The sequence below is a fragment of the Diplotaxodon limnothrissa genome, linkage group LG10 (genome assembly GCF_057381915.1).
Source record: "Diplotaxodon limnothrissa isolate DT_005_m linkage group LG10, D_limnothrissa_male_GT1.1, whole genome shotgun sequence".
Lineage (NCBI taxonomy): Eukaryota > Metazoa > Chordata > Actinopteri > Cichliformes > Cichlidae > Diplotaxodon > Diplotaxodon limnothrissa.
In genome coordinates this window covers 24,390,264-24,403,757 of record NC_140605.1, presented here as the reverse complement: position 1 = coordinate 24,403,757, position 13,494 = coordinate 24,390,264, and the positions used below count along the sequence as shown (strand labels likewise).

The window sequence follows — 13,494 nt, the reverse complement described above, 5'->3', positions numbered from 1 at the left end:
TTACCTGCATGTGTTCCCCAGCACGTAGGTTCCTTCTTAACCACCGAGCCTCACGTTTGTAGTCCTGACTCGTTGACCTCCTCTTAAAGCATATTTTGCTAAATATAGCCTTTCTGCAGAAGGATTGATGGTTTATTCCACTGAAGTCATTCATGAATTCACAGAGAACTGGAGATTAGACAGAAACATAGGATGAAAGTGCAGTTTGCTGCCTGCCCTGAGCACAAACAAAGGAACAGAAGACGGAAAACAGGCATTCACCCACACCCGCACATGGTTAAATATAGGTGCTGCTTTTGGCCTGTAGAAACAGCTATTGCCTCATAATCCCTAAAGGAGTAAATTATTTTAGGTTGCTTATTGTTCAGCCAAGATACTCTGGCCCTTAATCAAAAACATGGGGATTTCTACATAGCAATAGCAGGTCTTTATAGGATCCTTGAAATACTCTTACAAATGCTGTAATCAGACAAATGTTTTCATACATTTTTGTCCTTTCTCTATGAAGACAAATGGCCTTTTACATTGTACTTCCTTATTGTACATGTTGTGGCATTCAAGGGTCTTTTTATTTTATTTTATTTTATTTTATTTGGGTGACTCTAGTATACTGATGGTGCAAATTGGTGGAAAATGGTGGAACAGTAAACACTCTCATCTAGACAATTGAACAGTGTCTTACCTGGACAGGTATTTGGAATAGCTTTCTGTAGGAGGTCTTCTTTATGCACCTTGTTGTACATTAATCATTGAAAGGAAAGTTATTTAAAAGCAGGTGTGATGAATCAGCTATCTTTATATAAAGTAACTAAATCAAATCAATGATCTGTGTGACCACCCTTTAAAATGCTGCCAAAGTACACTGGTCCACATTTCATGGTACTTGAACGAGATGGTTTGCTTAAAATCTTACTTTGTGTTATTATTTCTCTGTGTATGACGCCAGCTGGTTTTTTTTTTTTTTTTTTTGATAAAATCATTAGTTACTTTATTATCTCTTTTAAGAAAGCACAAATAAAGCTCCCTCTCATTTGCAGGCAGGAACATTTTCACACATACAGTAACAAATTGCTGACTTCGAAACAAGCAGTAACCAGACAGTTTCTCTTTTTCTATATATATCTCACAAAGTGAGAAAGTGATGTTTGCTTAGACATTAGTGAAGCTGTGAGTCATCAAGACAGGTTTTTGTTTTGTTTTGACCTGAGGGAGAAGAGACTGTTCCTGATACAGAGCTGCTGATTAGAGATGTGCACATATATAGAATTCTTGTCTCACATGTCTGAGATATGACTGTGCAGTTATACATAGTTGTGCAATATCTTCTTTTTGCACATAAACATTACGTTATTTCTGGTTAATGTTGATGAGTGTTGCATGGCAATTTTCTTTTTTAAAAAATTAATTTATATCATTTAAATGATTGGCGTTTTTTTGTTTTTTGCTTTCTTTGAGCTGCATAATCAGTTAATTCTTTCCTAGTCTGATTTGATAGGGTGCTTCTGAGATGTAATTCCCTTACCTGTGTACATGCTAACTGCAGTAATATAATTTATCTAAGATTGTTAGTCTTGGGTTTTGGTTTTGCAGCATATTTGCAGGTGTTTCACATACTTTTGACACCGTAAAGTGCAGCTTTGTCTGCATAATAAAATACATTTAACGCACTGCTGTATGCAAAAATGAAAGAGTGCACACTGAATTATTTTGCATCAAGATTTTCATAATAGCAATGATAATGATAATGCCATTAACTCTCAGGTCCTGGCAGTCTGTCCTGACTTACGCAGGTTTTTCACCTCTGTAATTATTACCTCGCCATTGCAGATTAGATAGCTATCTAAGCCACACTTAAAAGTAGCAATGTGCAAGTATAAAACAGGAATGACTGCATTCATACTAAAGCAAAGATTGAAGTTACTTAGCAAAAAGGTGGACGGCCTGAATGTTTTTTTTCCCCATTAGTGTTTGGACCAGAAGCAAAGGTTGAAAACATTAACATTTTGGAGACCACCCATGACTTAATGTCTTACGAACATGAAATGTTTTGTCACACCAGTGCCTAACAGCACTTCTCTGTTCCTTTAGTCCTCAGCCAAGGAGCCATGCCAGACTAGTCAGACCAGTTTGGAAGGTGACCAGCCCCCGGACACCCCAAGCCCTACCACACCTTCTTCACCTGCACCAGTACCATTCCCCAGGAAGCTGAACCAGCCAGATACATCAACAGAGGAAGAACCAGGCTCCACCATGGCAGTCCCTGTACCCCTGCCACGGCAGAATGTCCATAAGAAAGATCCAGATGAGGTGGGAGACAAAATGGGTGAAATCCTTGAGAAATCAGAGTCTGAGAAATCTGAGAGTGAGTCCTCAACCAAGACTACCTTCTCAGACTCTGGTATTGAGGATGGGAAGAGTACACCCACACTTGAGGAGGAAAAGGTATTTTTTGAAAGTTGTTCTGCTCGTGTATATTTATGAAGTGGGATTATTTATTTATTTTTAGTATTAATACTAAAATCATTGTTCTAGGTTGCCGGAGACACCCCAGAGACAGAACAGCCACCATCTCTCTTTGATATGGAATCTGAGAGATCTGAGGAATGTACGATAAACTTTATAGGTTCAACAGAACCAGAGGTCCCCAAGATCCCAGCTAATGGAGAATTGCCAACTTCAAGTGGTGTTTCGATTCCTGTACCTTCGCCTGCATCTTCCTCTGCTCCCACCCAGGTAGCAAACGGCAGCCTAATAGAGGATTCCCCTGAGAAGAAACCAATGGGAGCAAACGCTGATCCTGGTTCATCTTATCTCAATGGAGGGATTATTGAGCAGTTGTCCTATTCAGGCAGCATGGCATCTGAGAGCATGGATTTGTCTGTCCACAGGGAGAACACATCCATTAGTGCACGGGTGAGCCAACACAGATCAAAGCTTTCTGTACTTAAAGGAATTTTCATATGATTCATTTACTCAAACTTTTTAAAATGCCAGAAAGGAATGGTCAGAGAAGATAGATCCCTCATTCTCTAAAGTGTTTTTGCAGAACATATCTTTATGGCAAAACCAGTGCTCAAGTGTTAAAGATGTACAGAGGGCAGCTCTGTAGGAAAACCCCTCCTGGGGGGAAAAAAAGAAGTGTTTCTTTGCACTCATAGCGGAACTGAAACAGCATTGTGTCGTTTTAGGGTGTGGGAGTTTGACACAGAATATTGCCTGTCTCCCATTAGGTTTGCACGCACATTGCACTTAGGGAAACTCAAAGTTTTACATTCATGAGGACTTAAGTAACTTTTTTTATTGACTGTGAGGTTTGCTGGGATTTATTTCTCAAGTTTGGACTGAATTGGTGACAAAGCATATTGGGGCATCTCCAAAATGACTATTTATTTGATTTACCAGCTTGAAAAAGGATATTAGGTTGTCTCTGCTTAAGAATCACCAAATCCATGTCTGACAGTCCTTGTAAGTGAGACGATTGGGAGGCTAGACGTTGGGAAAGAGAAGCCAAATATGCAACACTTTCAGTTCATCTAGACCAGTGGTGGCCTTTGTGTGGGCACAGTTCAGCATTCACTATTGTGAGTGGAAATTTCTATGCAGCCCATTGTCAGTGAGTTGCTTCTGGAGGCTTATGGACTGACCATGATTAAAATCCTATTAACTGGGTGTGGAGTCATGGCTGTTCGACATGTCAGGGTTTTTTTTTTTTAAATAATAGATTATTTACCAGACGAGTCTGCCTATAAGCTTTTTTCTTTTTATTATTTTCTTGGGGTTTTTTTGTTGTTTTTTTAATATGATTTCTATGTTTCTGCATGAGAGAATGAGTGCAAACATCAGTGTGCACATGCACTTATAAATCCATGGGGTGTGTGTGAGAGCTACATGTGTTTTTTCTTTTGTTTGTTTACTCTTTTTGTTTTTGTGTGAATGAAGAGTGACAGGGAGTCAGCACAGTCACAGATGAACTCAAACATAAACGCCACAGCTGAAATGCAGAGTGATGAATATATATCCTTTCATCTTGGTGTAAATGGGCGATTAATAACACACCAGAACACACAAGCACATAGACTTATTGTCATCGTTAGTGTGTCAGTTACGCAGAAAATGATTCAACAGTACTGAGCAGTGCAACATTAGCATCCGGTAGCTGCCAGCTATGACAGGAGCCTCACACAGATTCATATGGAGCGTGTTTGCTCAGCTGTGTTGGCTTCATGGGGAAGCTTTGTTATGGCGAACAGCAGTTTGTGCAAACCAAAATAATTCCCTCTGAGTGGGGAACACCTTCCTAGGGTCCTTTTGTGCTAATATATTTACTCTTTTTTTTCTTTTTTAAAATCTTCAGCCAATTGTTTTGTTTTCTTCGAACAAAATGGAGAAAAGACCAGAAATAAGCCGACAATACAAAAAGCAAACAAAAAAAAAACTGCTCGCCTACATCTAAGACAAGTACTTCAAACAAGAAAGTCCCTGTTACATTAAAAGATAAAACAAACTTAATTGTTTACATAAAATAATTCTGATTTACTTTTTGTAATAAAATCATTCTTTTTTTTTAATTTCAAGGCAGATCTGTATCATTCTCTCAAGAGGAAGAGTTGCGATAACTTCTTATTCACTATGTAACAGTGAAAGCAAAACTGTCATTAGCTTTTTGTTTTAGTTTTGTATTCATTTTTATTTTAATTGAAGCACAAATAACTTTGAGAGTATTGGGATTTTCTCTTACTGTCTTCATACCTTCTGTCTTGCGTTCACGCTCTCTTTAGTTCTCTGGTCTCATCTCCTCTTTTTATATATGAACTATTTATACACCAGGAAGTGACGACATTCAGAACTTCCCAGTGTTTGCTGAGTAAACCCTTTCATATCATTTTGCAAATATTGTCCCTGGAGGATGACTTGGACAGGGGACAAAGAAGGCGTAACTTCTCAGTTACACATGCTCCAGTTAACCGTGACAGTTTTGCATTGCAATTACAATACGCTATGGCTCATGCACTGACTGAAAGGAAATGTGTGTTTACATCATCGCACATTGTTTGGTTGAACTGCCTGATTTGTGCTTTTTGAGCTAGAGCAAACTTGAACAAACCTTCGTTGGCTAAGAAAAAGGTCATCTGCTCTGTGGGTGAATGTCTAGAAATGTCCTTTCGGACAATGTGAAGATCCACAAGTCTGGATAAAGAAGGCCTTTAACCAGTATTCTTGTTGAAGAAGGTTGAGAAGTCAAGTCACATGGTGCCATATTTGGTATACGATGTTGTTACTACCTCCATGGCGCTCTCCATTATGCTAACGGATCAGCATCTTGCTTCTTGTTACAGTAGAACCTGCCATACAGGATATTAGTGCCATGTAAACATACACACTGTCATACATACTTACTCAGCCTCTCCTTTAACAGATAAAGACTACACTACAGATGAACCTTGACACATTTGAAATATTTGAAGTTAATTCGTAGGAATTTGCATGAAAATAGTTTCTGTGAGTGATCTGAAGATTTTTTTTTGGGGGGGGGGGGCGATATTGGGGTGTTTGTAGTTCCTTACAGTCACAGTACACAAGAGTCACAAAACAACTCTGTGACTAAATTATATTGCGGCTGATATAAGCACAGAGATTTTACAAGTAAAGTTGCAAATTGTTTTTCACACACAAAAAGAAAACCTGTCTATTGCGAGAGTCTAATTATGCTATGGAAGTGAAAGAATCTGGTAGTACTGACCTTTTAACTACTAAAAAAACAGCATTTAAACTCAAAGTACATGAAAAAAGGTTCAATTCTGAGTTTAAAACCAGGCTTTTCTGTGTTTTTGTCTACCTATCAGAACTTTTCAGATAAGACTCTGAGGCGGACCAGAAAGTTTGTTGTTGACGGTGTGGAGGTGAGTGTGACCACCTCCAAGATCATCAGTGACGATGAGAAGAAAGATGAGGAGATGAGATTCCTCAGGTATGTGGGTGATCTTATTATTCCCTGGTAGCTAAGCCATTTTTCATTCACTCTAAATGAGAGGCATGGACTCTTGTGTTCTCAGGACACAGTGAACACTGGATTGGGACTTATTTATTTTTGTTTTATGTTTTAGTTCTTACTATTTAAGTCATCCTGCTCTTTGGGAATTTAGTCCCTTGAGATTAGAACTGTTATTGGAAAAAGTGTAATTTGGTCTCTGGTCTGAGAGGAAAATTTAATTTCTGAAATTACTTATTCGTTAAGTCAAAGTTCAGGTGATCTGTATTTGGCATTTGAAACAACTGATTTCTGTACTTCCTCTGAAGCATAGTGAGTTCCTGTGTTTTACTCCTGCCATCTAGTGGTGGGACTATGATATTGCACCTATGGCTGCAGTAATATTTCGATATCATTCTTAGTTTAAATTTGGTGAAAATAATCTTCAGAAACTCGGTGCTGAACAAAAATTGCATCTTCTTTTGCTTCCATTGGGTTTGCACCATTCAGAGTGTTGTTAGTGGTCTGCCAGCATAAACATTGTTTTTATTATAAAGTAAGCTCAATTTATTCTACTCTCTTATTCATTACTTTTCTGCTGCCGTGGCCTGATCTAACCTGTGATAAAGTTCTAACCTGTAATTTAAGCACTTGTGTTATTTTGCTACCAGTTATAGTAGATCTTACCTGACATAGTTTCATTTATTTTAGGTGTCCTTAGCTACATACATACATACATTTGTTTTGTTTTTTTTGTAGGCGGCAGGAGCTGCGCGAGCTCCGTCTGTTGCAGAAGGAAGAGCAGCGAGCCCTGGCTGCTCTGAATGCCAAACTCGAAACACAAAGGGAACAAATACAAAGACGTTTTGACCAGGAGATGAATGTGAGTCACATTACTCTAACAGCTTTAACAACAGCATTTTCGTCTTTAGCTAAAACTTAGTCAGACAGTTGTTGCATTAATTCTATGGTCGTATGTATTTTTGTCACACTTAAATGTTTCAGGTCATCAAACAAATTTAAATAGTAGACAAATATACCATATGAAAGCACAAAATGAAGTTTCTAAATGAAGGTGTTTTATTATTAAGGGGGAAAAATGCAAACCTACATGGCCCTGTGTGGGGGGGGGGGAAGTGATTGTTTACTAAACCTAATAACTGTTGAGCCACCCTTAGCATCAACAACAAAAATCAAGCATTTCCAATAACTAGCAGTGAGTCTTTTACAGTACTGTGGAGTAATCACCTTTGCAGAATTGTTGTAATTTTGCCACATTGCGGTTTTTGAGCATGAACCTCCTTTTAAAGGTCGTGCCACAGCATCTCAATCGGATTCAGACCAGAAATTTGACAAGACCACAACAAAGTCTTCAAGAAAAACAAGCTTTTTGTTTTTCCTAAGCCATTCAGAAGTGGACTTGCTGGTGTGTTTTGGATCATTGTTCTGCTGCAGAACCCAAGTGTGCTTCAGTTTGAGGTCACAAACAGATGGCCACACATGCTCCTTCAGGATGTTTTGGTAGACGGCAGAATTCATTCTGGTTCTGTTTACCACAGCAAGTCTTCCAAGTCCTGAGGCAGCAAAACGGCCCCAGACCGTCACACTATAATCATATATTACTGTTGGTAGGATGTAAAATGCTTTGTTGGTTTTATGCCAGATGTAATGGAACTCAAACCTTTTGTCTCGTCACTCCAGAGTATTTTCCAAAAAATGTGGTTAATCACAGTTAATCATGATTTAAGAAGGTCAAAGGGCAATTACTTTTTTACTTTTTCACACAGGACCAGGCAGGTTTGGATAACTTTTCTCCCTTAATAAATGAATGAAATCCTTTAAAACCTGCATTTTGTATTTACTTGGCTTATCTTTATCTAATATTAAAATTTGTTTGACGATCTGAAACATGTAAGTGTGACAAATATGCAAAACACTCTGAAATCGGGATGGTTTCAGTTGCAATAAACTTTTGAACTAGGAACATTTTCCTTGTTTGCCATCAGCTAAAATTATAATGTGCATATCTCCTGTTGGTGTGTCCTAGACCAAGAAGAAGCACTTTGATACAGAGCTGGAGAATCTGGAGAGGAACCAGAAGCAGGCAATTGAGAAAATGGAGGAAGAACACAAAGTTAAACTGAAAGAAGAAACCAGGCGTATCAAAGCAGAACAGGAACGAGACTATCACAAATTCCTGGACCAAATAAAACTAAAGAAAAAGGAGGTAAAGTGTGTGTGTGTGTGTGTGTGTGTGTGTGTGTGTGTGCACCTAAGCAAAATAACCAGTAATTATTTCACATATTCTTGCCTTTATTTAAGCCCACTTGATCTCAATAGGACATAAAGAAAGGGTGCAAGTCAAAGGAAGCTTTCAGTGCTCAACCTCGGCGACTGCACAGCTGTGTTGATTTTTGTATACCTTTCTGAAGTTCTGATGTCTGAGGTTTAATTACTGAAGTGTATTTTCTTTTTAGGTAAAACAATCTGTTGATAAGCTGCCCAGAAGTCAGCGTAAAGAAACCTTAAAACAGAAGATGAATTCCTTCCAAGAAATGAAGATGTCAGAGGTATGATGCTAGGTCATTTGTGCCATTTTGATGCATAATTACAGCTCAGTTAAAACAAATTTATTTTTTTTAAACTCTTAAATTTAGTATTATTTTTCAGTCTATATTGCTTTGGTGGTGCAAGTTGCTCAGTTTTGGAAATATTTACAATTGTGACGTGATCATAAAAAATATGTTGAATGCACTGGAGAAAGCTCCTTTTTCAGAAACAATGAACCTGGTTAAATGGCTGCTATATCTAAGAACTATTCTTTTGCTATCAAACTACTAACCAACTTTATCACTGCAAATAGAAGTATACATCTACCAGGAAATAGACTAGATGTAAACACTGATGGCATGCTTCTCAGTTGAGTTATGTTGGTTGCAGGCTTCTGGTAATTGGCATGTGTAGATTGTTTGAAGGGAAACGGCACCTGCATGAAACTGCTGATTTTTGTCTGATTATTCACCCACTCCTCAATTTCTCCTCCTTCTCCTTTGTTTAGGAAGAGAAATTCCTTGTAGCTCAGAAAAACTATCTGCACATCACACTGAGGAATATCATTTCCAACAACAAGAGAGAGATTGCAGACCTGGAGAGGGATTGTCTTAACAAGAAGCAAAGCCTAATCAGAGGTACAACATCCGTAAAGCAAACAGAATCACAGTAACAATTTCAGCTTTGTTTTCTTCATTTTGTGTTTATCCCATCCTTGCTGTAGTTACCATTTGATTTCATTCAGTGTCAACTTTTTAAATTTGATTAGAGCGTGAAAATACGATGTGGGACATGGAGCAGAAGAACCTTTATGAGAAACATCAGTTGGTGAAGCAGCAGATGAAAGATCAGTACTTCCTCCAGAGGCATCAGCTTCTCAAAAAGCATGAGAAGGTACACTAGTGGATATCATCTTGCCACAATAAGTTTGCACACACAACTTGGTAACACCTAAATCATGATTACATGACAAAATCAAGTTAACCAATTCTGTGTTGTTGTTTTTTCCTGCAGGAAAAGGAACAGATGCAGAGTTACAATCAGCGAATGGTTGAGATCCTGAAAACTAACCAGCAGCTGGAGAAGAGCCGACTGCCTAAGATTCAGCGCAGTGAGTCAAAGACTCGAATGACCATGTTCAAAAAGAGCCTTCGCATTACCTCATCGGGCAGTGCTGCAGAGGACAAGGAGAAGATCAAACTGGTGAGACAGAGGGGCTTTCTTACTCCATATTCACACATTCAGTTAACTATTTATTAACTTTCTCCATGCGTGGCTCTCCAGTTTTCTCAGCAGGAGGAGAAGCGGCAGAAGGCGGAGAGGCTGCATCAGCAGCAGAAGCACGAGAACCAGATGAGGGAGATGACTGGTCAGTGTGAAAGCAATATCAGAGAGCTGCTGCAGCTACAGGTGAGTGAGGGCAAATTTAATAAAACATTTTTATTACAAATCTATTTGTAGTTTTTTTTTTTTTCCAAAGAATATAGAGGACACTTAATGAACATAATAACTAGCCCACATTGCTTAACAAGCACATTTTCTGCTGCAGAATGAAAAATGTCACCTGTTGATTGAGAATGAGACTCAGAGGCTCAAAATGTTGGATGAGCAACACAATTATATGATGAAGGACTGGAGGGAACAACTGAAGCCCAAAAAGAAGGTATGTTGTCTCCACTCACAATTTCTTACAAACAAAAATGTATTGGAGTCTATTTTGTGGCTCAGATACTCCCAAAATACTATCATCATAGTAATTTCTATATTTTTAAGAGCAGGCTTACTGGGAATTTTCATCAAAAACACACTGAAATGTGCTCGGTGTGAATTGAGATAAAGATAAAAAAATGCCCTTTTTCTTACTAAAGTTGTAATAAATGCAAACAATTGTAAAACATTTATGGTTACGGTATTTTTGCTCGGGTGTTTTGAGAGTGTTTTCATTCTGAGCTCCACTTTTCTGGTTCCAGGCTCATTCTTATAACATATTTTGCTGTAGCCATGCAATTCAATAAGCAAAGTAGTAGTTAAGTACTTAAATGTACAAGACACAATGTAATAACTGCTTTCCCAATCATATAACAGGAACGTTGATATATCAAATAATTCATGATTTTAGTGCTCTGTTTTCTACTTTGTTCACATTGCAAAAGTTTACATCTTTGTGAGGTAAACTTGTGCATTTTACATTCCCAGGCCCTTGAAGATGAACTGAATGCCAGGAAAAAGGAGCAGGAGGCTTTCTTCAGGATGAGTGAGAGTTCCGACTGTCCAAACCCCAGTTCTCCCAACAGAGTCTCCAAATTTATGCCGTATCAAGATGAGACTACCACATGAGAACAGATGCTGTGACATTACACAATATTATCTTCTGCCCACTAATGTATACACACCCACTGGTACCATTGCCTGCTGGCCTTCTTTTTTTTTCTCTTGCTTTACCAGTAATGGCAGAATACTGATCCTTCCATTAGGTTTCTTTATTGTTTTAGTAAATATTTATGTTTTTATTCATGTTCTGATGTGCGTCATTAGACACCCTGACATAATATCTACTCCCATACAGTGTTTGCTTTCTTTTTCTTTTCAAGCATGCTTCAGATTTCTCAATAATGTGATACAAAGGCCATTTATTGGGGTGAGCTGAAGATACCAAATTATCTGTTTTAATGATTAAATATTCAGAAAAACCACCTTATGATTAGGCAACAGGTTTTTTGTTTTTTTCCAAAGCACCCAGCCAGAGATCATTTTTTCCATGATAACAAGGAATGCTATAAATATTAACGACCTAGTAAATGAGTACTTGCTTACCTTAATTTTTCAAGGTTATCTTTCAAATAAGACCAAAAACTCCTCTAGAAATGTTTTGATTTACTGAATCTTTTTTTTTTTTTTTTTTTTTATTTCCTGTTCTCTGTGCCTTACTTTGCCTTTGCTGCCAAAGTTTGCCTTTATTTATTTTTACTCAAAGAACATTATACAGCTTACCCCTATATAGTTTTGATTTACTTTGTCTTTTAATCATGGAATGAAGGATGTGATGATTTTGTGTCTTTTTTGTTTTAAATGAGGGATAAGGCTGAATGCAATGTATCTTTGAATTTAATGGTTTCTTTTAAGATTTCGTTGTTAACTAATAAGGGAACTCAAGTTTTGTTTTTTTTTCAGTATTGCTCAGTTATTTTTTTCTGTTGTATCATTACTGTAGAAATCAGTCACACTGGATGGGAACTGACAAAGCCAGAGCTGTTTGGTTTTTTTGGGGTTTTTTTGTTTTTCTTTCAGGATGTTATAGAGGGGAGTTAAATTTGAATTGTTATGCAACATGCAGTAAATGCTAACCAATGTGCAATATTATATGTTTTTGCTAAGCTTACAGAGGTTTATTTTTCTTAAACTTTGCCTTCCTTTGCACTGAGAGCAAGAATAACATGAAGAGCTTAAACCCAAAAATATATATGTTAACTTTTTTTGGGAGGTGAATAAAAGCCTTTGGTTAAGAGTGATTTAACCATTTTATAATTTTTAGGTATTCAATAGCAATAATTTAGGTTTTTACACAATAGTTCTTCACATCATTTTAAGGGGATGCAACAATTCAGTCTGCTGTAAGATGCCTCTAGCTGTTTAATTTTCTACTTAAAGTTTGCAGCTCAAAATCATCATTTCTTGAGTGAGGAGTGGTTTTATTGGAGCAGTTTGCATCAGCTAACTGCAGTTGGCCTGCAGATTTACACTGAATCAGGTCCACAATCAGGTACAGCTTAATCTCTCTTATATCAGAAGTATTTACATTTACAATTCTTTTCTTACAGTTTACTGGCTCTGTATCTCTGACTCTCTGCCTTAGTTTACATAACATTATTTGTGTGGAGGGACTGTATGAATAAATTTTTTTTCAGAAGGAACCACTGTTGTAAATAAATGCAGATTTTATAATTGCTGGATTGTTGTGGAGATTCTTTGTAACATGATACCACCTGTTCTACTGGAAAACGCATCAAGACTGTCAGATGATATAATTTTTTTTTTTTTTGTTAAACAGTTGGTTAAAAAAAGATTTGTGGGATTAAAAATCCAGTGTCAACTCCTCTATATATAAACACACACACAAGGAAAGGTTATTAAAAAAGTATTGTGGAGAACGCAGGAGTGTGACTATATACAGGATGTTTTTATGTAACTTATGTTAGATAGTATAGCAAATTCAGTCATTCATTGCAGCAGTGCTAAAGCTGGAGGAACTGAAGCGAGAACATTCCAGTTTGTTACACTCACCACGCACTTCATTGGATACAAATGTTCAATTGCTTGTAAATCCAAATGTTTAATTAGCCAATCACATGGTAGCATATAATCTCCCATGCAACCATCTCTAGCATTTACAGAGTGGACAGAGGACAATATCCAGTGAGCGGCAGTACTCTGGGAGAAAATGCCCAGCTGATGCCAGAGGTGAGAGAATGGCCAGACTCCTTTGAGCTGATAGAGCAACAGTAGCTCAGACATGTAACCTTGAAACAAATAGGTTACTGCAGCAGAAGAGCACACCAGCTGAAAACAGAAAACTGAGGCTACAATTCACACAGATTTAGAAGATTGAAGGAACATTGTCTGCTGTAAGTCTCAATTATGCTACAAAACTTGGTCTAAACACCACAAAATCATGGATCCATACTGTCTGACACATAGTGGTGAGGGTTTCTTGAACAGGAAAATCCCTCGACAATCACCAGATCTCAAATCAGTAGATGGCATTTTGCGATGGGAGATTCACATCACAGATGTGAAGCTGACAAATCTGAAGTATGACTGATGTTACCATGTCGACACAGATCAAAATCTCTGAGAATTTGTGCAATGAAGAATTTAAGCAGTTCTGAAGGAACTACAACCCAAATAAATCAAACGCTAAACACTGAGTGGAAGCAGTGGGGCATCTGAAGTGAAAAATCACAAAACTTTTATTGACT

General features: G+C 37.7%; 1 protein-coding gene across 1 annotated transcript in view; it reads left to right on the top strand.

Annotated features, from left to right (window-relative positions):
• Positions 1 to 11,352, top strand: part of stk10 (serine/threonine kinase 10) — a 37,191-nt gene extending 25,839 nt beyond the window's left edge. Inside the window, exons 9-20 of the mRNA XM_085364634.1 lie at positions 2,089 to 2,442; positions 2,533 to 2,913; positions 5,844 to 5,968; positions 6,728 to 6,851; positions 8,016 to 8,195; positions 8,446 to 8,538; positions 9,027 to 9,156; positions 9,288 to 9,412; positions 9,533 to 9,721; positions 9,803 to 9,928; positions 10,068 to 10,181; positions 10,715 to 11,352. Of these exons, the coding sequence (XP_085220760.1) occupies positions 2,089 to 2,442; positions 2,533 to 2,913; positions 5,844 to 5,968; positions 6,728 to 6,851; positions 8,016 to 8,195; positions 8,446 to 8,538; positions 9,027 to 9,156; positions 9,288 to 9,412; positions 9,533 to 9,721; positions 9,803 to 9,928; positions 10,068 to 10,181; positions 10,715 to 10,855 (2,082 nt within the window). The 3' untranslated portion in view covers positions 10,856 to 11,352. The remainder of the gene's footprint in view (positions 1 to 2,088; positions 2,443 to 2,532; positions 2,914 to 5,843; positions 5,969 to 6,727; positions 6,852 to 8,015; positions 8,196 to 8,445; positions 8,539 to 9,026; positions 9,157 to 9,287; positions 9,413 to 9,532; positions 9,722 to 9,802; positions 9,929 to 10,067; positions 10,182 to 10,714) is intronic.
• The last annotated feature ends 2,142 nt before the right edge of the window (positions 11,353 to 13,494 follow it).